Source organism: Rhinatrema bivittatum, chromosome 4 (assembly GCF_901001135.1).
Source record: "Rhinatrema bivittatum chromosome 4, aRhiBiv1.1, whole genome shotgun sequence".
In the NCBI taxonomy this organism is placed as follows: Eukaryota; Metazoa; Chordata; class Amphibia; order Gymnophiona; family Rhinatrematidae; genus Rhinatrema; species Rhinatrema bivittatum.
Genome location: NC_042618.1, coordinates 23,211,231 through 23,235,042, shown reverse-complemented (window position 1 = coordinate 23,235,042; position 23,812 = coordinate 23,211,231). Strand labels below are relative to the sequence as shown.

The 23,812-nt window shown below is 41.9% G+C and overlaps 1 protein-coding gene across 1 annotated transcript in view; it reads right to left on the bottom strand.

Moving 5' to 3' along the window:
• UNC79 (unc-79 homolog, NALCN channel complex subunit) overlaps window positions 1-23,812 on the bottom strand; it is a 245,531-nt gene that overhangs the window by 189,077 nt on the left and 32,642 nt on the right. Inside the window, exons 12-19 of the mRNA XM_029597854.1 lie at window positions 22,000-22,259; window positions 21,004-21,175; window positions 18,625-18,855; window positions 15,882-16,072; window positions 10,115-10,238; window positions 3,500-3,640; window positions 1,426-1,635; window positions 51-278 (exon numbers count right to left, since the gene is read on the bottom strand). Of these exons, the coding sequence (XP_029453714.1) occupies window positions 51-278; window positions 1,426-1,635; window positions 3,500-3,640; window positions 10,115-10,238; window positions 15,882-16,072; window positions 18,625-18,855; window positions 21,004-21,175; window positions 22,000-22,259 (1,557 nt within the window). The remainder of the gene's footprint in view (window positions 1-50; window positions 279-1,425; window positions 1,636-3,499; window positions 3,641-10,114; window positions 10,239-15,881; window positions 16,073-18,624; window positions 18,856-21,003; window positions 21,176-21,999; window positions 22,260-23,812) is intronic.

Genomic DNA, 23,812 nt, shown 5'->3' with positions numbered 1-23,812 from the left:
GGTGCTCTGAAAGTCATTTCATCGGAACACCTCTTGGCCTTGGTACTTACCACTAGCCTGATCTCTTCTTTCGGGGCCAAGCGCTCCAGCAGCTCACAGGCCAGCTGGTAGCAGAGAATGCTGGACTGGCACAAGTTGCACTCCACGGCTTTCTCATCTTTCTGGCAGGTGTGAGAGCCCCCCCAGGGGGCCTGGAACACGTTGTTGATGATGGCGATGATGTCTTTGGACAAGCTGTTCTCCAAACCCAGGGTGATGCCGTCATCCTGCAGCTCCATCTGGATGGAAGGCAGAGAGGGTCACTGCCGAGACTCGGAGAGTCCAAAGAAGAACAGCAAAAGTCGGCAGAGGAACGGGGAGCTAATGACGTCCAGAGAGACTTGAACGGTCAGGGAGGTCATTGAAACATGGGCGGGAGTATAGAAAGATTGATAAGGTTACAAGAAGGTTTTGCAAACGTTGTTTGATTGTTCGGTTATACAGGAAAACAAGGAAACCGAGGGCTATGATTTGCACCTGATGAATGGCAAAAGCAGAGAAATGTTTGCTCCAACCGGGGTTCAACAGCTCCGGAGCAACCAATCACTGTCTCTTTTCAGTCTGCAAAGTTTGCAAGTATGTCTGTTATTTATCTAATGACCTCCTTACAAAGTCAGGATTAAAACTGTAAAATAAGAAAACCCAGATGCCCTATTATGAAAGATGCCACAAGCAGTGAAAGCCACAGACCCACTGTAGGAAGTTCCAGTGGCTCCTACAGCTGTTTTCCAGCCTAGAAGAGCCACCTTAGAGGTGATACGACAGAGGTTGATAAAATTACGTATGGTATGGAACAGGTTAACGGGGAACAGTTATTTACACTATCAAACAGGACAAGGAATAGGGGTTGCTCCCTTGCTGATTTTCAGCCAAAAATCTAGCCAGCTAGATTCAGCTTGAACTCAGCTTAATTTAGCCTTCTGAAATTTGCCTGGCTAAGGTAGGTGCTCAGGTAAATTGGTCTCTGAGTGAATTGGCTTTTGCTTTAAAATGTTTAGGGCCCCGTGTACTAAAGGGTTTATCCCATTTGGGTGTCTAAGGGGAGGAAAGCTCAGTACATCTCGTCCACACAGAAAAGGCCTTAGAAGTGGTCACCGGATGAGCAGATCTGCTGCAAGAGCAGTGGTGACCTCTTGTGGTCCAGTTGCAGATTTCAGGTCTATTTTTCCTTTGAATTTATGCAAAAAAACACCCTTTAGAATTCAATGTCAATAGATAAGTCCTCTTTATTCTGACCAGCGGTTTTCTCCTCATTTTTTACACATCCAGTCATTTTCCTCTACCCAGCATTTTGCTTACATTTTTCACCCCCTCCTTAGTGAATTCCCTTCCCGACGGTCTTACTAACCCCTGGAAGGCGATCGGCGGTCGCTGCGGTTACAGTACCTGCTTCAGAATTAAATCAAACATGAGAATGAAGCAATTCAGATTCATTTCGTCATCATCACAGTCAAAGTCGATGGTTCGTCCCCCAGGGTGGCCAAAGTTTTTGAAGGGGCTGTGGAAAGGGCTGCGGAATGGGCTCTGATAGGGGCTGGGGAAGGGGCTCAGCATGTTGTGCTGGACTCTGCGCCCGGGGTCTGAAGCAATGCTCCCCTGCAAGAAAAAAAAAAAAGACAGACACTCAAACTTAGGTCCGGCTTTTAAATGCAAAACGAGGCCAAAGGCCAAAAACCCATGATCCTGGAAACCAGTGAATGAAACACAACACACAACAGCAATGAGAACACAATGAGAACAGCCACAGATGCAGTCATTTCAGTACACAGATGCATGGAAACCCAGAGCTATCTTAGGTAAGGGTGTCCCTCACTAGATACATCAGAGTCTTCACACATTCGGGATGTGTGATGTCACAGTAGGAGAGCACAGTGTTCTGGAATGCCCCAACGGGAGGGGTCATCTCAACGAGTGAACTCAACAAAACTCTTGATTCCACTTTGGCTCATGTTCTTCTCTTCTGTCCTGCCCTAGGAGTGTGCCGAGGCTCAAGAGAGGAGAGCTCAGGAGCCCAGGAGAAGGAGTCTCAATTGAGAAGACCCAGTGGCTAAAGCTAGTGAAAGAAGAGTTAGTGTCATGCTCCTTGAGTTCATTCAAGAGCGCCTATAATGTTTTGAGAAGTGGAGTCCGGAAGAAGGGCTGCCGATGACTAACTCTGCTGCTGGATGGCTGTTGAAAGGACTGAGCACAGAGACTAACTAGAAGGTTATAAGGAGGAACTTTCAGGGTATCCTACTGAGGAGGAGATCTATGCCAGAGGGGGAAACCCAGGGAGGTCTTGCTCCAAAGAGTACTTCTGCTAGTGGGGATGATTTGATAGAGGAAAACCCTAGAATCTATAGACGTGCAATGACCATGATACCTGGACTCTATTTTTTTGTTTTCTGTATGGATTGCTCTGTATTTAAGAATCCCATCTATTTAATTTATTCATCTGCAATAAAGAATCCAATAAAAGGATTTATTTTTTAACAACCCCCAAAGTGCTGTGTTACGTTGCGTGATTTTTTTTTTTCTTATTGGGGCTTTGCTAGAAGACCTGCTAAGCCTAAGGACCTTGAAAGACTACCTATTCCCCCCTGTCAGGAAAATGTCTGGAAGCATGGCTGGCACCTTGGTCCCAGCACTCCCACAGAAAATCCCACAGAAAATCCAAGAGGATGGGGCAGAGGTTACATTACGTTTCCTTTTGGACACTAAATCCTGTGTCTGGGTCTTGGTCCCATGTCCACAAGTAGGTTCTAGATGAATTACAGGTGGGTTACAGGAAAAAAGTGCCACTGTAATTACTCCACCGGGAAAGCCTAAAGCAAAAATCAGTGCCCAACATCCTTTAGACAGCATTAATGTACTATAAAAAAAAAAAAAGCTTTCTGGGCTGGGTTTGTCAGTCATTTTATTTTGCAATGGGCCCCTGTGACTTTGTTTTAGCTCAGAAATGGGCTCCAAAAGGATACATTTGAGAATGGCTACCATAAAAGATTTTTACCAACCAGCTGCATGCTGTTGAGAGGCGATGTGAAACACAAGCATGCCATGTACCACCGAGGCCCTGCTCCAAAGCTCCGCTCTCACTTCATGTCGAGCATCATTGGCTGGCAGTCTGTTTGGATTGCACCACAGAGCTACTCTATGCAACACAACAAACGCAACTGGAACTGATAAAAAGAGAGGCTGGGAGTGACGTGTCAGAGGTATTTGGCTGGGCCTTTTTCCAGCCAACATGTTGCACCCCCTAGTAGTGGCTTTCTGCGATCCAGTGAAAATGGCGCCAAGAGACACAGTAGCACTGAAATGTCTATTACAGCTTTGGAAAATGCCTGCATTTGGATGCCAGTCGTGAATGTGGATGTGGCTCGTATGCTGAGTGAGTGGTGCTGGCATTCCAGAAACAACCCTTATAAAAACAACAGTAGGCATTAGGGAACGATGATAACAAATGTGCCCAACAAATACCCACCCTTCGAGCTGTGAGGTTCCCAGCCAGCTCACTTACTCGGACTTTTCTTTGGTTTGCTAGTTCTTTGACGGAATTAACCCCATCGGAAAACATGCTGATCAGCAGCTGCAGGGGAACAACGATGTCTAATTCAGATAACACCTGAGGAGAACCAGGAGAGGAAGACAGAAGGAGAGGACATATAATCAGCTAAGAAAACCTAATAATGAGTGATTCCAAACTCACAGGCAATGAAATGAAAGGAGTATATCTACAAACATTTCCATGCATTTGAACCCACCACAGTGACCACGTTGGATGCAGCAATTGCTCTCCACCAAGAATCTGGTGAAGGACAAATGCACTTTCCTAATCTGTGTAACAAATAACTCTGTTCAATTCTGGGGCTGTGCACCTAACTGGAAACCTTACGATATTTCTGCCTCTTTCCATTGCATCATGGGTCAGACCAAGATCCATCAAGCCCAGCATCCTGCTCTGACAGTGGCCAGTCTGGGTCACAAATCCCTGGCAGATCCCCAATAGTTGATCTGTTTCGTGTCTCTCACTGCCAGGGCTAAGCGATGGCTTTTCCAAGTCTACTGGCTAATAATTGTCTATAGACTTTTCCTTCAGGAACTTGTCCGATCCTCTTTTGAACCCCACTATGTCAGTTGCTTTGACAACATTCTCTGGCAACAGATTCCACAGCTTAATTGCAAACTGAGTGAAAAAATATTTCCTGTGATCTGTTTTAAATTTGCCGGTTACTACTTTCATGGATTGTCCCTCAAACCTAACCATTCCCTATTTACCCATTCCAGCCCCTCATGATTTTACAAATCTCAGTCATATCCCCTCACAGTAGTTTCTTTTCCAAGCTAAAGAGCCCTAATCTGTTTAGGTTTCTCCATAAGGGAGCTTTTATATCCCCTTTATCATTTTTATCGCCCTTCTCTGTTCAATTTCCATGTCCACTATGTCTTTGTTTAGATAGGGACAACCAAAACTGCACACAATACTCAAGGGGCGGCATAGTCAAAGCGCATTCAGCGCTCGATAGTCAGATAAGTAGGACTTACTTAGCCGGATACAGCTGAATATCGGGCCCAAGCTATGGTTGCACCCTGGATTTATGCAAGGGCAGTATGATATTCTCAGTTTTGCTCTCTATTCCTTTCCAAATAATTCCTAACATTCTATTTGCCTTAATGACCACCACCACACATTGAGCCGAAAATTTAAAAGTATTATCCACAAGGACTCTGAGGTCTTTTTGCTGGGTACTGACTCCTAACACGGAGCCCAACATCATATGCTTGTAGTTGGAATTACTTTCCCTATATATATTACTTTGCACTTGTCCACATTAAATTGCATCTGCCATTTAAAAGCCCAGTCTCACAATGTCCTTCTGCAGTTCTTCCCAATCCACTGCTGTTTTAATGACTCAAAATAATTTAGTGTCATCTACAAACTTGGTCCCTCATTAGTTGTTCCTTTATCCAGATCATTTATGAATATGCTAAACAGTATAGGTCCCAGTACGGATCCCTGGGGCACTCCACTAACAACTTCTCTCCATTCGGAAACCTGACCATTTAGTCCTACCTTCTGTTTGCTGTCTTTTATCCAGTTACCAATCCACAATAGGACATTGCCTCTGATCCCATCATCTTCCAATTTCCTAAGGATTCTCTCATGAGGGTCTTTGTTAATTTCCTTATGAAAATCCAACTATACTATATCAACTGACTTGCCTTTGTCCACATGTTTATTTACATACCCCGTAAAAATCTTGTAATTGGTAAGGCAAGACTTTCCTTTACAAAAACCATGTTGACTCTCCCCCATTAAACCATATTTATTTATGTGGTCAATAATTTTGTTTTGAAGTATTGTTTCAACCATTCTCTTTGCTCTGACATCAGGCTCACTGTCTATAGTTTCCCAGATCACTCTTGGAACCCTTTTTAAAAACTGGCATCACATTGGCTACACTCTGTTCTGGAATTGTGGCGGTTTTAAATGATAGGTTGTAATCCACCAGAAACAGGTCTACAATTTCATTTTTTATTTCTTTCAGAACTTTGGGGTGAATACCATCTGGTCCAGGTGATTTGTTATTCTTTAGCCTGCAATCTGAGCTATTTCATCCTCCAGTTTCACAATGATTTCATCTAGTCTCTCAGAGTTATCACCATTAAACAAAGTTTCTGCTATGGGTAAGACCCCCACATTCTCCTCAGTAAAGACAGAGGCAAAGAATTAATTTAGTTTCAGCTATTTCCTTGTCCTCCCTGATCATTCCTTTCACCCAGCAGTCATCTAGCAGCCCAAATGACTCCCTCACAATCTTATTACCACGAATGTACTTGAAAAAATTTGTATTACTTATTTTTACCTCTATGGCAAGTGTTTTTTCAATTCTCTTACCCCTAGATTCATCAAAATGCATTATTAACATATTGATAATGCCCTTGTTAAGAAAAAGGGGTGTGTTTAGAATTACCATGCAGTAATCCCTATTTTTCATGAGAGGGAGAGGGGGAGGGAATGAGAGAGAGAGAGAGAGAGAAAGAGGCCCTCATAGTAGTGAAGTATTTATATCTCTATAGGAGGTGCCATCTAATAGGTTGAGGTGAGGTGTTGGTGGTGGTTTACCATTTAGGGGCCAATTTGGCAAGCTAGGGTGAGAGAACATAGTAGAAATTTCATCTCTGTGAGACTTTCCTCACTCCAAATAATGTCAAATCTTCACCAAGGTATACTGTGCTGTTCGTACATCTCACTCTACATGCGAAACTGGCCCCTAAACCCTAAACCACCACCAACACCTCACCTTCATCTATTAGATGGTCCTCCTATAGAGATATAAATACTTCTCTACTATGAGGACTTCATAGATAGTGTCTTTCTCTCTTTCTCTCTCTCTCACTCCCCCTCTCCCTCTCATGAAAAATAGGGATTACTGCATGGTAATTCTAAACACACCCCTTTTTCTTAACACGGGCATTATCAATGTGTTAATAATGCATTTTGATGAATCTAGGGGTAAGAGAATTGAAAAAATGCTTGCCATATAGGTAAAAATAAGCAATACAATTTTTTTCAAATACATTTGTGGTAATAAGATTGTGAGGAAGTCATTTGGGCTGCTAGATGCCAGAATGTGGTATTTCCTACATACAACCACTGGGGGGACCATGTTTACTACCAGGGCCACTGGGGGGCGAGGGAGAGAGAGAGAGAGAACCTAGCCATAATGCCTCACCCTAGATAGGTATTTATATCTCTATGGGAGGCCCACATAGTAATTGGAGGTGAAGTTTAGGTATTAGTGTAGGGGGTTAGAGGACACTTTGACATTCAATGTGAGACGTATGCACAGAACAGTACTCTCTTGTGAAGATTTGATGACCCTCGGAGTGAGGAAACTCAGCCAAAGATGAGATTTGTGCAGTGTTCTCTCAACCTAGCTTGATGGATTCTCTACCTGGGTAACATCAAGCTAAGTTGAGAGAACATTGCACAAATCTCATCTTTGGCTGAGTTTCCTCACTCCGAGGGTCATCAAATGTTCACAAGAGAGCACTGTTCTGTTCGTACATCTCACATTGAATGTCAAAGTGGCCCCTAACCCCCCTACACTAATACCTAAACCTCACCTCGAGTTACTAGGTGGGCCTCCCATAGAGATATAAATACCTATCTAGGGTGCGGGCATTATGGCTAGGTGCTTGCTCTCTCTCTTGCTCTTTCGCTCTCACGCATTAATGGTGCCTTTTGCATGTGATAAGACCTTAATGCATGCAAAACCACCTTATAGCATTTTGATAAATGACCCCCTCAGACAGTTGTTTGAGTACTACTACCTCTAAAGGTTTGGATGTAAAGGTTAAGGAGGAAATCGGACTGTAGGTAGCAGGAATTACTGGGTCTAACCCAGTCTAACCCAGTACAATCTTCTGTAAGGTCTCTTTTGAAAAAGATTTCTTTAGAGCTAAGGGTACTCCTCCCTCTGACAGTGATAAATTAACAATGACAATGTGCGCTGGGGCAATTATTTCTCGAGCAATCTTTAGCATCGGAGCACTACAAATGTTTAGAGGATAGAAAAAGGGATTCATCTTTGCAATGATATTAGAGACTTCAATGACAGAAGTGCCATAAAAAAACAGACCAGACAAGTTCAGGTAACATGGAAGCATCTGTGTATCAAGAATATACTGATTGAAAAGTGGTTAATCTAATATAGTTCCCCCCTCTCGTCTGTTCCATGACCAATTGCTGCTTGAAGTAGTCATTGATGGCATCTGTGAATTTTACTTTCCTTGCATGTCCTGTTGTGACATTTACCCGAGCAATACTCAGGTAATTGAAGTATCCTATTATTATTGTGTTCTGTGTTGCCCCTTTTACTAACCAGTCTAATCTCTGTTAGCATTTTGCAGTCTGTTTCCTCATCCTGGCCAAGTGGATGGTAAAATATCACCACTACTTTACTCTTCCCTTTTTCCCTTGGAATTATTATCCATAACAATTCAAGAGTGCAGTTATTTCCTGCAAAATATTTATCCTGCTTGACTCTATGCCATCCTTAACATATAGTGCCACTCCTTCACCAATATTATCTGCCTAACTCTCCAATCTTATTTTTCAAATTCCTAGAATTTACATACAGACATTTTAAAGTAATTGTATTTGAATTTCTATTTTTATATGTACCCACAACCTGCTTGTTATCAGATTATACAGGCTACTTGCAGTCATTTTTATATCACACCACTATTTGAGAAAGAAGACTATTGGATATATATGGCCGCAGCATAGGTCGATTGCGTACAAGTCAATCACTGAATATAAACAAATACCCCAATAATTTCTTAAATATCCATAGGGTGACCAGGCCCTCACCCGCTGAATTTCAATTGGAAACACTCAATAAGCATCATGCTGCTCCAAGGGGGGCCGTTGAAGCTAACACTTTTACAATGTTTCATTTTCAAGTACACAGGGCCATCAAAGCCTCGCCCCTCAAGTTATCTTGCAATTCAATTCTTGATTACTAGAAAAAACATTCTCTATAGTACGATGATGTCCTGGTCCATAAAAGGGAAGGAGTCATTTATGAATAAGCAACATAATTTTGTGTGGTGAGGAGGCCAATCTCAGCCGTCAAAGCCGAAGACTTAACAGGCAGCTTGTCTCAGCTCTCATCCTCCTAAACTATGTAGGAGCAGGAAGCCTGGTTACTTGGTATGCCCTGCTCAGCCAGCTTTAAATACAATACTTGCTATGTGGCCTTGGATGTGGTCAATCCCGCCACGGCCCACGGCAACAAAACTTCGTTTGCCAAGGGCTCCCCACCAACTTAGCTGTGGCCATATCTTGAACTCAGTAATGCTGCATATAGTCGTATCCAGGCCCATGTTCAAAACTTGAGAAAGCAGTATATTGCTGTAAACATACTGCATATTGCTGGACACACATCAAGACCCATATTTGAAACTCGACGATGTATACTGTTTGACAGACCCTACAGTTACACTACCATTAAAACCTGGGTGAGCCTTTAGGACAGCTAGAGAGAGTGCAGATTAGTGTGAGGGGGAGGTTATCATTCAAATGCAGTGCCTCACATTGAGGGGCCTGGAATGGTCGTTCCCCTGGTGAGTCTATATAGCAGCTTCCTACAGAGAGCTTGGAGGGGCAGTCCCCTATGGTTTGCTAAGAATTAGAAGGTAGAAAGGAGTTTTGCTTGAGTTGTTTTTTTCAGGCCCAGTCAGAAGAGCCAGGCAAGCCCTGCCTGCTGGTCCTGACCAGGGTCGGGAAGGGTTTCTTTTTCCAGTCCACTAACTGGCTGGTTAGGATTTTCCCCTCTGGGTCTATGTTTTGGGTTTTAAGATTTTAAGTGTTAGGAGCCCCACTGGACACCTGGGCCTTTCTTCGACTCAGGGCATGGGGAACCCTGTTTCTGGGACCATCAGGGTGAAGTGGTGGTAAACCCGTTGCAGGGAGTTGCTCCGGTGTTAAATTCAGTTGGGGATAAAAGACTTTGATTTCAAGATCCAAGAGGAAGTTATGGCTGTCCCTCCTTCCTGTTTGAAGCAAAGAGAGCTGTGTGCTTCAAGGAGATCCCTCCCAGGAGGGATACAGAAATAAGAAATAAAGAGACTGTAAGAACTAACGAGATCCAGAAGAGCTGCTAAACATGAGTAAGGGGAATCAAACATCACTGTGGATACCCATCCATTTTTTTCCCTATTCTGGGGAGAGAAAGAAGATTTACTCTCTGTGCCATAGACTTTTTACCATTCTTACCAGATTGGAAGGGGCTTTTTTGATGAAACTAAGGAGACCCTTCCCACCTGGGAGCTCCACTTACCCAAGCCCTGGAGTGTGGATAGAAAGAAAGAGAGATTATAACCAAAGAAAACAAGAGAATTCTGTGGTGCTGCAGTCTGAGTTTTGTGCCATTCATCACTCCTGTTTGAACAGTAAAGACTTTAATTTTGAACACTAACTCAGTGACTCCAGAATATTTCTTTCACACTCACTGTACCCACCATGAGGACAAGTCCCCTCTCCCAAGGGAACTCAAAGAAAAGGGGAATGCAAATAGCAGGCACTTACATGAAGCCAGAGCAAGGCTTGCTCCTGCACAGAGGAAGGATATCCAGTGAACCGGCAACTAATAAATCCAAACATCTCTTCCATGGAAAAAGGTAGAGGGCAGAGCTCAATGTCAAACATTTTGCTGTGAACGAGAAAGACCACAATGTGTATTAACTGCAATATTTCCTTAAGACAGCTGAAAGTGACAGCCATAGAATTAGCATTCCTAAAACAAGATTATGAGGAGATTGCAAATGGTGAAAATGGATTTCTGGAACTGCCAGAAAGAGGATGCTGGGCTTGATGGACCCTTGGTCTGACCCAGTATGGCATGTTCTTATGTTCTTATGACCATCACCTTGGCTCACCCTTATCACCACCCTCTGCCCTAAGGATATCTCCCAACCCTCAGCAGGAGGTCATTTCTTATCTTTTCTTATCTTTTAGATACAGACTACCTTTCTTCTTTTTTTTTTTTTTTTGGGTGTGCTACAGTCTTGCCCCTCTAACTTTTCTTATCTTAGTAAGGGGACTGCACAACTGCCAGCACTTGAAAGCTCTTTAAAAGAAGACTTGTGTAGGTCGACTAAGAAAAGTTTAGAGATGGAAGGTTGGGAAGCATTGCAAGAAGATGTAACCTGTGTTAGCTTAAATGAAGTTTCACTATGTTTCTTCGGTAGGGATGGGGGTATGAGGAAATAATGTCTAGCTACTGATCTGACTTATTGGCTCAAGAGGGGATAGGGGTGGGTTAGGGAGAGAGAGAGAGAGAGAGAGAAAAGAATTGACAAAATAATTTGTACTCTTTGCAAATACCTTGGGGTATATCAGAAACCCTGCACTCTGAAGGTTTATATGTACTGTTTCATGTTGGTTAATAAACAGTTTAAACACAAAAGAAGACGGGGAGAATGGGAAACATCTTAGTCCCCCTACGAAAATGGACTAAAATGAGAAAATTATTAGGAGGGTCCTAGAAAGCAAAGCACTTGGCAATTGTTGGATAAGTGGGAAGCAGCCACTTTCATTAACGTAATTAAAACAAAACCAACAGAGCAGTAGGGTAGAGGTCATCCCGTTGTCACACTGATGAATGGTTTAAGTGGCAGAACTCTCAGGACTGGTAGGTCCCTTTCTCAGAAAATGTCAGTTCTCCAAGATCCTTTCCACCGAATGAGCATTTGAAACTCTGGTGCATCTATTCTATTTTGCAGTCATAATCTACCATATAAACCCCATTTGTTGCAGAATGTACTGTTCTTACACATCGATATATGAATTAATCACCATCTGATCTACTTGTTTTATTTTCTAAACTGCAATATCCAAGGTACTATGTGGTGCACAATGAAACAATCATAAAAACTAAATGACCTGAAACTTATAATAAACATCAATAAAACTGAATTAATCATCCTAGACAAAAAAAACAACACCGCCCTTATGAAGCCGCTCAAAACAGAAAACCCAAAAACAGTAATCTCACCTGTCACCCATATGCAAAATCTAGGAATCACCATTGACAAATAACTAACCTTCAAAACCCATATAACTAACAAGATAAAGGAAGGATATCACAAACTGCTGACACTCAGACATCTTAAACCATTCCTTACACAAGATGATTTCAGAACAGCCCTGCAACTACTCATCTATGACCTTGTTCTTATGACATTATAGTTCACTTGTTGTTTGTTCCTATGCTTCTCTGCTCTCCTTATGGTTTTTTGTACCCCTTACCCTTCCCCTGTTACTTGTAATTTCCGTTGCTTTTGTTCCATGTAAACCGAGGTGATGTTTCGACTAACATCGGTATAAAAGACTTTTAAATAAATAAATAAATAAATAAATAAATAAATCAATCAATCAATCAATCTTCTCCAACCTAGACTACTGCAACACCCTACTCCTTGGACTACCTTTCGCTACCATCCGTCCTCTCCAAATCCTACAGAAAACAGCCACCAGAATTCTGACTGGATCAAAAAAATATGAACACATCACACCAACACACTGGTTCCCAATAAAATACCGAATAGAATACAAAGTACTTACAACCCTGCACAAAATAATCATAGGACAACAAAACAATTGGCTAAGCAAATCCATCGTAATACACACTCCAAAACGGAGCCTACGCGCAATGAATAAAGGCCTCCTCAAAATCCCTCACGCAAGAACCACTCGACTGAACACAACACGTGAGAGAGCCATATCCATCGCCAGCCCCACACTATGGAACTCAATACCAATTGGAATGAGAGTTCAACCAAGCAACAAAATGTTCAAAAAAGGCCTGAAAACCTGCCTGTTCACCAGAACCTACTCAGATTCACTCAATCAACCAGCCCACCAAGTACACATGCAACCCAACAACAAGAAAAATGCTACATCTCTAGATCTACCAAAGAACGCTTAACAATGGATTACCCAACCGACCTCATATAGTATATATTACTTCATCAGAAAGACACTTTGAATTGTCAAACCCCTTTCTGATCCAAATATATAATATCTCATCCAACCTATTCACCTTCCCCTCTCCCTCACTTATTAACCCAAGCCTATATGTAACAACAATATATATGTAATATCTTTGCTGTATGTAAGATCTTTACTGTATATAATGACCCTTACAATTAATAACTATTATATGTAATCAACTTACACTACATGATAAGATGCTGTGATGATGTTTATACAACCTGCTCCACGATTCTGTAAACCGTTCGGATGGCGAAACAGAAAGACGGTATACAAAACACAATAAATAAATAAATAAGGATCAACACCCTTCTTCACCCACAGCTGCTAAGCCAGCTTACTCACTTCAAGAATAGCAAAGGAAACACTCAGAAACACTCTATATAAATATTATACTCAAACGTGTCACCTTAAAGCCATCCAGTGACAGTATGATACACAATTAGCTCTCATCCAGTTTTATCCCTGCTGTCTGCAAGCCTGAACACGCAAAGAAGGCTTCAGGTACTTTATGAAAGTAGATAGGTGGGTCTGGTCTTTCAGACACTGCGGGATGGAATTCCAGAGTAAGAAACCTGCAATGGAAAAGGCTCTTTCCCTTCTCTCAGCTAAATGCTCAAGAGTCAAAGAGGAAACATCAAGAAGATTTTGGCCAGAAGATATTAAAGTTTCAAAAGAGAGAAAAAAAGATCTTGGATACTTCTGATCTCAAGGCCTTTTGAAGTAGTACCAAAATCTTGAAACTGATCCGAAAAGAGATGGGAAGCCAGTGAAGCGAGGCAAAGAACAGTGTAGTATGATCTCTCATTCTGGCACTGGATAGGATCCTCTCAGCCACATTGTGGACCATATGCAAGGCTTTGTTGGTAGACAACAGAAGGCCTAAATAAACAGAATTGGCATAGTCCAGACAATTAAGCACAAGCATCTGCAAAACAGAGCAAAAATCTCCCATTGATAAAAAGGAGCAGGAGCCACCATTTAAAAAAAAGGCAATTTTAACAACATGTTTAACTTGGCATGATGATAATGAGTCCAAAATAACCCCCAAGTTATACACCTGCTGAACTATAGGCACTGCCATCCCCTCAAACAAAAAGGATTCGGGGAGTACATCTGAGCAAACTGTCATAGAACCAAAACTTCTGTTTTGCCCACACTCAAGGCTGGTCTGTTGCCACATAGCTAGTTCTTAATGGGCGTTAAAATAGTCGGCACCTTTTACAAAGGTTTCCGCATAGGTGGAAGATCAAGACATGGGAACAAAACACTGTATATCATCAGCATAAAGACAATAACCATCATCTAGATCTGCCAAGATCTTACAAAGGGGAGAGATGTAGATGTTAAAACGTGTAGCCGATAAGGCAGAATCCTGTGGAGCTATAGTGCACAGAGGACAGCAAGAAGAGATACCAACAACAATCTGCTGAGAACAATCATGAATAAGAAGCAAACCACTTCAAAACTACACTCGGGGTACCCAAACTCGCCAACCGCGACAATATCATACAATGATATTAAATTTCTGTGGCTCGATGTTCAAAAGATGTAGGCAAGCAAATTAGTGAATGGGAAACTCAGCCCTTTAGTTCTTCTGTTCCTGAAGCATTGCCACATCCACATTTTGATGAATGTGAGTCCACATCTGAGCATTCATTACACCAGTGCAGCTTTCTAGTGTAACCAGGAATGTCAGTCACCCAGTTCCAAAATACTGATTCTTTGTGCATGTCTGTGTGTACAATGGACGCTTCACCAATCTTTATCACCCTACATCAAGTTATGAATATAGAGGGGCTGGTCTCTTTTTTTGTTTTTCTAGCATGCATTTCTTTATAGGATGAATAATTATTCTAAATTTTATCTATTTTCATGGTCCCAGGCCCCGTAGGGGAAATCACCGCAGTCCTATAGTACCCTGCCTTGCTGCATTTGGTGTGTGGAGGCACCAGTCCCTCCTTCAAGAATTCATAGATCTCTATGAGTGAAGGAGAGAAGGTAGCATGAAGGGGAGAAGATATATATATATATATATATATATATGTATTTCTCTGGGTGAATGAAGAGTTAGGCACCAGTATGGGCCTGTTTCTTGTATCACTGACCACGTTAGAATGACGAGTAAATGCAGGCAGCTTCCAGTGTAAAGCAGGCACCCATACCTGGATGGATTAAAACAAAACTGTGCCCTCTGCATGATGTGTAGTACTTGAAAAGTACACAAGGCAAGCAATAAGGCCCTGTATCAACTGAAATGTTGTCTAGAAACAAGGAGTACAATATGACAGTGGATGAGGACCATAGGGCCCATCTACTCTGCCCACTCTCATTCCTTGTGCACTTCCTTAGGTTCTGGTTGACCCCTGGCTTTCCCTTCATTTCTTCGCAACTAGGGATCCTCTGTTCTTATCCCAGGCTTTGTTGAATTTCATTATTGGTTTTATTTATTTATTTATTTATTTAAGGTCTTTTTTATACCGAAGTATAGCAAAAAATGCCTTCACTCCGGTTTACAGAATAACAACTTGATACATACAACGAGTTTGATACATATAACTAACAATATGAAAGAGAATCCAATTAAAACAAACAATGAACAATATAAATAATATATATTATCTCCATCATCTCCCCCAAACGGCCATTCCATGCATCTCTACCATGAAGAATTATTTTCTGATCTTACTCCTGAGACTGCCCCCTCGGGAGTCTCATTTCAAACCGTTTTGCTCTTGAGCGTTCTCTCCCCTGAAAATAGATTATTTATACCTTTCGGGTATTTGAATGTTCCTGTCATGTCGCGCCTTCCTCCACCTCCCCCAGGGTATTACTTTCTTGTCAAACTTTTTGAAATCCATTAAACATCTCCTCCGTTCCTGAAGCTCTGGGAGCAGTCATGTAATCAAGGAAGTCACAAATAAGAGCATGCTCAGTGGATCTAACTCATATCTAGTGTCACCAATCACCTCACATATAGTATGTGACCCAGTCGGATCCCAGAGCTTGTGAAGTGATTGGTGACAATGTTCCAAGTACGCTGTCCTCAGCACTAGATGGGATGTGTAAGGATGCAGGCTGCTGCTTAAAAAAATTTTTTTAATTGGCTGGTCGGTATCATCTTTAATGGCTGTATGCACTTTATTTTAAATATTGCACAGTATACAGAGTGCAGCTTCCTTTTAAGGATATTCAGTTCAGTATAAGCAAGACTGATTCTTTTTCCAAGCCACTCATGATACGACCCTGTTCATTGCTTCTTTTCTATGTTGTTCTAAATGATATTGAATTTTCTACCTACCTTAAGACTTCCCTGAATTCCTTTAGCTGGGTATCAGGGACTTCTATCCTGATGGCTTCTAGCCACTCTGGCATGATGCATTCCCAAACAGGTTGGTTTATGACATTGTAGGGTATCAGGCAGAGGATCCGATTCAGACCTTCTTTTAACTGGGTCACAGTGCTGCAGGATTTGTCCCAGTACCCACCAACCTGACAGCAAATGTTCAGGATCGAAAGAAAGAATGAATAAAATCATTGATTAAGGGCCAAGAATGCATGTGACACAAGCTCACATCCTTTGTCAGAGCGGTTGCATTTGTCGCATTTCTACACTCTTTTGAGAGGTTTCTGGGTGCACCTTTTGGGCCTGTGCTTTTGTTTGTGGGCCATGCAATAAGCAGGATGCACTCTACAGCTGCCCAATGTACTTAGGATGGAGGAGAATCGATGGAAGCACCAACAGACAGACAACATGACAGGCATTACAAGAGGATGCAGGCGACCTAAAAAATCTTAGAAATATAGTAACATAGTAGATAATAGCAGGATAAGACCAATTGGCTTATCCTGTCTGCCAATTATTCCTGTTCACACTGCTAAAGATTATATCCCAACTGTCAGGCATAAAGCATGACTCCATGTAAGATATTACTCCTTATCCCAGGCAGTTTTTGTAGTCTTGCAACTTTGAATTCTACCATCTTGGGCAGAGAAGTACACAAGATCCTCTATTTAGTTCACAAACAGCTCTCCTCACTTCCTATGTCTAACCACAAAGCTTTCTAATCATCTAAATACCTACCAACACTAACGTGGCTATTGCCCAAAAGCAGCAAAAATCAAGAGACTTCTGTTTTACCTAAAGGCATGAAAGTTCTGGAATGGCCAATTACTGCCTCACTGGAGCAGGAGTAAATCTTTCAGGGTCTGTGGCCTACTGGAGTGGAACCAAATATCTGTATGTATGTCAGGAAGTTTGTCTTTGTTGATTTGTTTGGGTGCTAGTGGAGCATCTATGGGGGCTCACTCAAAATATCTTTTCTTAGACCATGACAAATATCGTTATTTGTTTTGGGGGGTTTTTTTGGCAAATATCTATTATGGCATAAAGTGTTGTAGCCAGCGAACTATAGTTTGCTCAGTTGGGTGGGGGAGATGGTGTGCTGTGTTTGTAGAGCCACTGAATGAATCTGATAGCCTGGTATATGGCTCGACCCCTGAACATTCAGATTGGCTATCAAGGAATTCAAAAGGCTGAGATGCCAGGAATGTGTTCCTGGCATTTAGAAGGCCGAGACCAAGTAATAGTGTGTGATGCTGTTGGAAGACCCAAGACCTCTTCTGGTAGGTATTGATGTTATGTGATGTGCAGGGATTGAAGCTCTGTGTTCACCTTGTAGTAGAAGTTGTGACCCAAGTATTTACTGTGTTTGTCCAAGGAAAAGAATTACTGTGGAAACTGAACTGGACTGGATTTAAGCTTTGCCTCAACGGTGAGGGTTTGCAGCCATGATTGAAGTTACCTGTTTATTTACATCTGAAGTACATTATAAGTCAGGGATTGTTTATGTTCTCATCTTATCTCTTAATAAACCATGAATAAAGCATTGAGACACCACACTCAGTGTGTTTTGTACTGGAGGGTCTTCCAGCCTGACCATAGCTCTCAAATATCAGCTTCTACAACAGTTGATTTTTGGGATTTTGGTTCCTCCAAAGGCCATAGAGAATTTGGGTGAATTGAGCCTTCCGTTCCTCTTTAAGTAGGGGCTAACTTCAGGTAAGTGCTAAAGGTATGACCACACCAGGCTACGTGTCTGGAGGGCAGGGCCGGATTAAGGCCAACTAATGCCCTATGCACAGCCCAACAATGGGGCCCCCTCGGCCCTTCCTTTGTTTAACTGACAAGATATTAAGACTCAATAAGTGCTGAAGGTGAAATGTAAGGTTAAAAATTCAGTTTTCTTCCAGGACATCCCCCAGGCCAGACCCCACACTATATTAAATATTAACTTTTTATTTTTATTTTTTTTTTTTTTTAACCCTAAATAGAAGTAAGCAATATAAGCAAATTATTTACTTATAACTAGGGGGAAACTGAAAAAATGCAAATATTGAACACTTTGTGGTGCCCCCCTTCCCTTGCTGCTCTATGCACGTGCTTATTTTGCTTGATGGTTAATCCAGGGCTGCTGGATGGGCCCCATGAAGGACGCACCACAAAAGCCTAAAATGTAGGCCAGTAGCCAGAGGAAGGAGATGAGTCAGGCATGCAGGTTCCACTTCTTCCCTACCCCAGCTCTCTTCCAAACCATGGGAAGCTGCTGAGGTTGTTTGTGGATCAGCTACTAGGAAAACCCAGTAGCAGTAGGTTGTCAATGAGCACAAAAGTCTGTGAAAGTCCTTGCATTTCATTACTGCACCAGACTCTGCTTGGGCCTAAAGATAGGTCTGTGTTTAAGAAATTTATGTTTGAGGCTCCTGTATCAAGGTCCAGCCTCCAGTCTCTATTTTTTCTCAACAATGCCCCAACATCATAGTTCTACATTCAAAACATCATAATCTGCTATGCGACTAACCATGCCATCACAAATTCAGCACTATGACCTCACTGCAGGATCAAGCAAGAGAATATGAGATTATGAGGTCCCTAAACATAAAATAATTTGGCAACCGCAACCGAAAGAGAGGCAAATTTAGCATGAGATCTTTAAGAACTTCTTTTATGGGCGTCCTTGGCAAATTTGAACATGTTTCCATACCCTTGCAAACTCCATTGGTTTAGGGAGCAGACACATAACCATGACATCAAATCGGACATCACAAACAGTCTTCAACCACTTCGTGACAAACTGAGGCTTGAGTTTCTCCACCAGGCTACCAACTTCATCGTCCATCATGTAAGCCGTAGAATGGAACCACTGAAATACCATGCTGACCAGCCTGGCCAAACTCTCTGTGGGCGTATTCTCACTAGGAGTGCACAGGCTCACCTAGAAAACATAGGAAACAAACACAAGGTCATGCCCAAATCTGCATCCAGGGATGCGTGTCCCTACTGCACTGAGTACAATAATATTAATTCTACTGTGCTTTGTTTGAGATCTGTCTGTGAGAGCCTTGTGATCAATCTCTGATCACTAGTCCTCCTCTATCCCCTGCTCTTTATCAGTTCCTGCTTGTCTTTTCTATTTGGCCTTCCTCCTCCCAATTCTTTGGAACCCTCTTCTGCTTAACATTAGGTAAAGCCTATCATCACATGCCTTTGCATGCCACCAACAACTCATCCATGCACACAGTGTTTTTCCAATATCCCATAACTGTCTGCATGGCTGCTTAGGAATCTGCTATCAGATTATGGTCTATTTATTCCTCTCATTAATTAGTTGTACTACTGTATGATTTCTTTGAATCCCACCTTAAGTGCACAGTGCTGTGATAAAGTTGCTTTAAAAATATGTAATAATATTAAGATATTAATTTACTTTTCCCCAGATCTTAGTCTCAGTGAAGTCAGGAATCTCAGGCCCTCATACATCAGGCTCATATGGCATATGGGAAAAGAAGAACCCGTGTTTTTTTTTTTTTGCTTTTTGCCATCACCCATTGACTAGAGTTACATGGTGCTACACTTTAATCTCACATGTCCCAGTGAATGCTGGCAATGGAATCTCTCTACTAGTTACCCTCATGCTGATCCTGAAACACATCCGAAATATGTCAAACTCTTCGTTGGCCTCTAAGCTCAACTCACTGACCACTTGATCTAATGCACAGTAACCCTGCAAAGCCTTCCTCTCTTGGGAACGAGACTTCTCAGCTACTGCAAGTTCCAACAGACAACATAAGACGGAAAAATAGTGCAAAAGAAAAAAAAGGGGGTAATGAATTATTTTATTGTATTGTTAAAATCTGATGGGTTTTATTTTGTCTGAAAAGATTTCACAAGTGCAGTAGTGCACTCCAGTGTTTGCATTTTAATACACTTCCTGGCACTGGCGACACAAAAGGGGCAAGCAGCAAAATCTTTTCGTATGCTTACAGCTTGTCATTCTGCAGTGTTTCCTTAGCCTGGAAGTAGCAGGCAAGCTTTACTGGAGATAAGTAACAGTCTTTATAGCTTTACATACTATCCTAAATTAATCTTTTATATCAACTCTCCTGACTTCATTTCATATCATTTATTAGCATTTATCAATCGCTTTCCAGATAAAAATCACCCAATCATAAAATTTATAAAACAATCCTTTACTAATATTGGATTAATTGATCCAAAATTAAGCTAGATTAAAATGACTTCCATGCACATGTACTGTATATCCCACTGAAATGCAATGCTACATACCCTTTTAGAAAGGAACTCTTTTTTTTTTTTTTTTTTAATTCCCTTATGTGCAGAACATTGTTAATCCAGGTTTGATGCATTTTTTCATCAGAGTATGGAAAACAATGGACAAATTTCATGAGATTTAGAATCTCTTCTTAAAAGACTATAGTAATGATCAGGCTGTGTCTGGGAAATCAGAGTTAGTCCCACTCAATAGTTTCTGAGTGGAAAAACAATGGAGATAAAATGTGCAAGTGGATCACAGTATTTGGGTCTTTGTCTTAAATTTTTGCCATATGTACCTCCTTGGGCATTCATCCGAACACAGCGTTGTAGAACACTGTGCACACAAAGTAAAGTGATTTAGTACTGTACTATCCTATCCTCTTACATTTTTTAAACATTCAAGAAATTTGTATTATAAAAAAAGAATATACCCTCATGCCTTTTAAGCTTATAGATAAGTCTATCTGCAAGGAGCTCTGAGACTAGAAACACAAAGTCTAGCATGAAGGTTTGATGGGCAAAGTAAAACCTTTGGACTACTTCAAGTCAAGAAATCACACAATGGAGCTTTTTACTAGAGAGCTATTTTTCCCCGAAAAGGCTGTTCTTACAGGGCAAAATTCTTATCCAGTCAACCTTCCCATCAGCTGGGCTGAAATGTTGATTTCAATGTTGGGGCCTGCTCTCATCACGTATTCTAAATCCCTCGGGAAGCTGCATGATGCCCTGTTCTCAAACAGCTATGGTTTACAGTGGACAAGGAAAAAAAAAAAGTGAGTAGAGACAGAAAAAAAAAATGATGTGTCACCAGGAACCAGATGCCAAACTGGCTTAGAAGGCGCTGGTCATGCTTGTCATCCTCCTTGTTGTCAAAGTCCGTGTTATCCAGGGAATGGCGAGAGGAGGAGAGGCCCATCTGCCTCCTCCGGTTCAATTCATGCTCCCGCTGCTCGGCATGAAATTCAGCTTCTTTCAGCAGGCTGAAAAACAATAGTTTTACATTTTCAACTAAGCTGATGAGCTCTTGTGTAGATAACCGATTAATGAATACTGTCCCACATGAGTTAAAGAGGCACTTTGGACTGGTGAAAAGCTGGCTCCTCATGACCGAATAGTGCTAACATGAAGGGTGACATACAAGTACCTTAACTTCAGGAAGAGGGGGTGAAAAGACCTCTAACTTTTAAATTTAAAAAATTGTTTCTCAGAAATTCAAGGATTAGTGTGGGCCGAGAGAGCACGTGTTCCCTCCTCAAGCACTCAAGCACCTGTGAGGCCTCTTATGGAGTTGCACATTCACATGGAAGGGGGGGGGGGGGGGTTAGAGGGCAACCAGCTGTGTGGCATCCGAGAAAAGAGCCCTGAAAATACAGCAGCAATAACTTTGAATTTAAAAACAATTTTCTTCTTCAAAAGCTATAAATTTCTCTGGGCCCACGTGTAGCTTTTCAATTTATGACTTTGCTCATTCTGAGTGCCTCTTTTAACTTCAGAACATTTCTTCTTTACCCAACCTGTGCTAGTATTTTCTCTTCAACTCGTGTTTTCACATTGTGTCCTTTTTTGCTAATTTGCCAACTTTTTCCCTTTTAGTGGGGGGGGGGGCTGCCTTTATTCTGGAAACACTGATTCACCATTTCTCACCATTCAGTGTGATTCATTCCAGAGAAGGAATAAGATGCCAGCTCTTTTCCTTCCTTAATATTCCCCTTAAGAACTTTTTCTGCTTACAGGTGACATAAGTCAGTGGACTTCACGTTCAGTAGCTAACCACTTGGCGTATACATTCCCCCCCACCTTTTACCTGATGACGGCCTCCACTGTACAGACAAGCTCCTCTGCGCCACATTCCCGTGTGTTGATAGGAGGGGGCGATGTCTGGTAAAGATGAGTCTCTGCTGCTGCTGTTGCCGCCGAAGCCGATGCCACCGAAGTCCCAGCTTCGCCACTGTGGTGGTAGGAATGGCACCTTTTGCAGTAGCGCACCGGCCTGTTCCCATGGCGACCGCAGCATCCAGCCGAGAAGCAAGTAACCACCGCTCTTCTCACATGGGAGCTACAGTTCTGAATGCAATTAAACCCGCCCCCGTCATTTCTGGGATCAGCAATCTAGTAACGCGGTAACATACTGACACAATTGATGATAGCAGATGAGGACCGATTGACCCACCTAGCCTGCCCTGTTTTCTGCCTCTCGGGTTCTCTGCCACTTTGGGTAGATAAGCCTAGAAATTCCCATACTTAACCCAACACCAGCTACCCCCACAACCCTCCTCATGTGCCCCAATATCTTTTACCTAACCTGCCACAACCTATTCCCACCACTGCTCTCCATATTGGCAAGTTAGACTAAAACTATCAGTAAACCAGAACTCGACAAACCAGATGAAATAACTCAGCTTTTGCTCACCAATAATTTTACCAACTGTAGGTAATGGGAGCACTGTTCTGATGTCCTATTATAAACGCATAGCCCTTGCAACCATGAGTTAGTTAGTTATTTATTTATTTATTTATTTATTTATTTAAAAGTTCTTATAGGCCAGATATTATAGCCCTAAGCAGCGAATAAAGTAAAAGCATTCATAGTAAAATACACTAAAACATGACAAACTAAAATCAAGCAAGCTAAAAGGTAAGACATGGACTGAAATAGTCAGTGCAGGCCAGTGAGCGACAGGATGGTCACAAGCAGCGACTGCAGAATTTGGTACAATGCACAGGGTAGTGTAATACTTTCAGCTGCCTTATAGAGCATTAACCAGAGCACAGAGCTCCAGCCTCAGGCATCCCAGTCCCACTCTCTTATCTTCCATTCACTGTGTGACAGGGTAATGGGCAAAACCTTTTTTCCCCGGTTGTAATCTTTTTCATGGTACGGTACAATTATTCAGTGCAGGATTTATTTTTTTTTACCTAATTTTTTGTTCTTAGCTGTGTAATTTAAAATCCTGTCTCCTAGAGCTCAAAGTCTGATTGTGAACTCATTTTATAGTATTATTTCCTGTTTTGCTTAGTGAAATCTTGCCTTTTGGATAAGCTGGTCTATTTTCTCTGTTCATTTAAATTTCTTGTAATCTGCCTTGAGACCAGTTTGAGGAAAGACAGAATATCAAACGTTCAAAAGTAAATATAGGTGAGAGGAGGAGGAGGATGGGATTGGATGGGTTTGTGTTGAAACTGTCTGACGTTGTTTTGTTACCTTACTGTCTTTTACTGGTGTGTTTAAGGAACAGCTATGTACCAGTACATGGTTATATAGCTGTTAATAAAATGATTTAAATAGAAGACCCACAGGTTGTATAATTCTATGCTAGAATAGAGCTAGCAAACTGGAATTAGTATTCCTATTCTGGTGAAAAGTTACTTGTCCTCAGAGTAAACAGAACCTCAATAAAAATAATATTTCATCCCAAGATGAAACCCTTGCTGTCCTCTAATTCCACAGGTTCCAAGAGTATGGTGGTCACTGCCGAGGCCTCACCACCACCTGCAGCACCTGGAGTGGTCACTAGAGGGCATATCACAGAATAAGAACCTCATGCCTGTGGGCACAGGTTGGATGCCTCCTAGCAGCTGACTGACAAACATAGGACCGCATGCTTCTCCTGTAATAT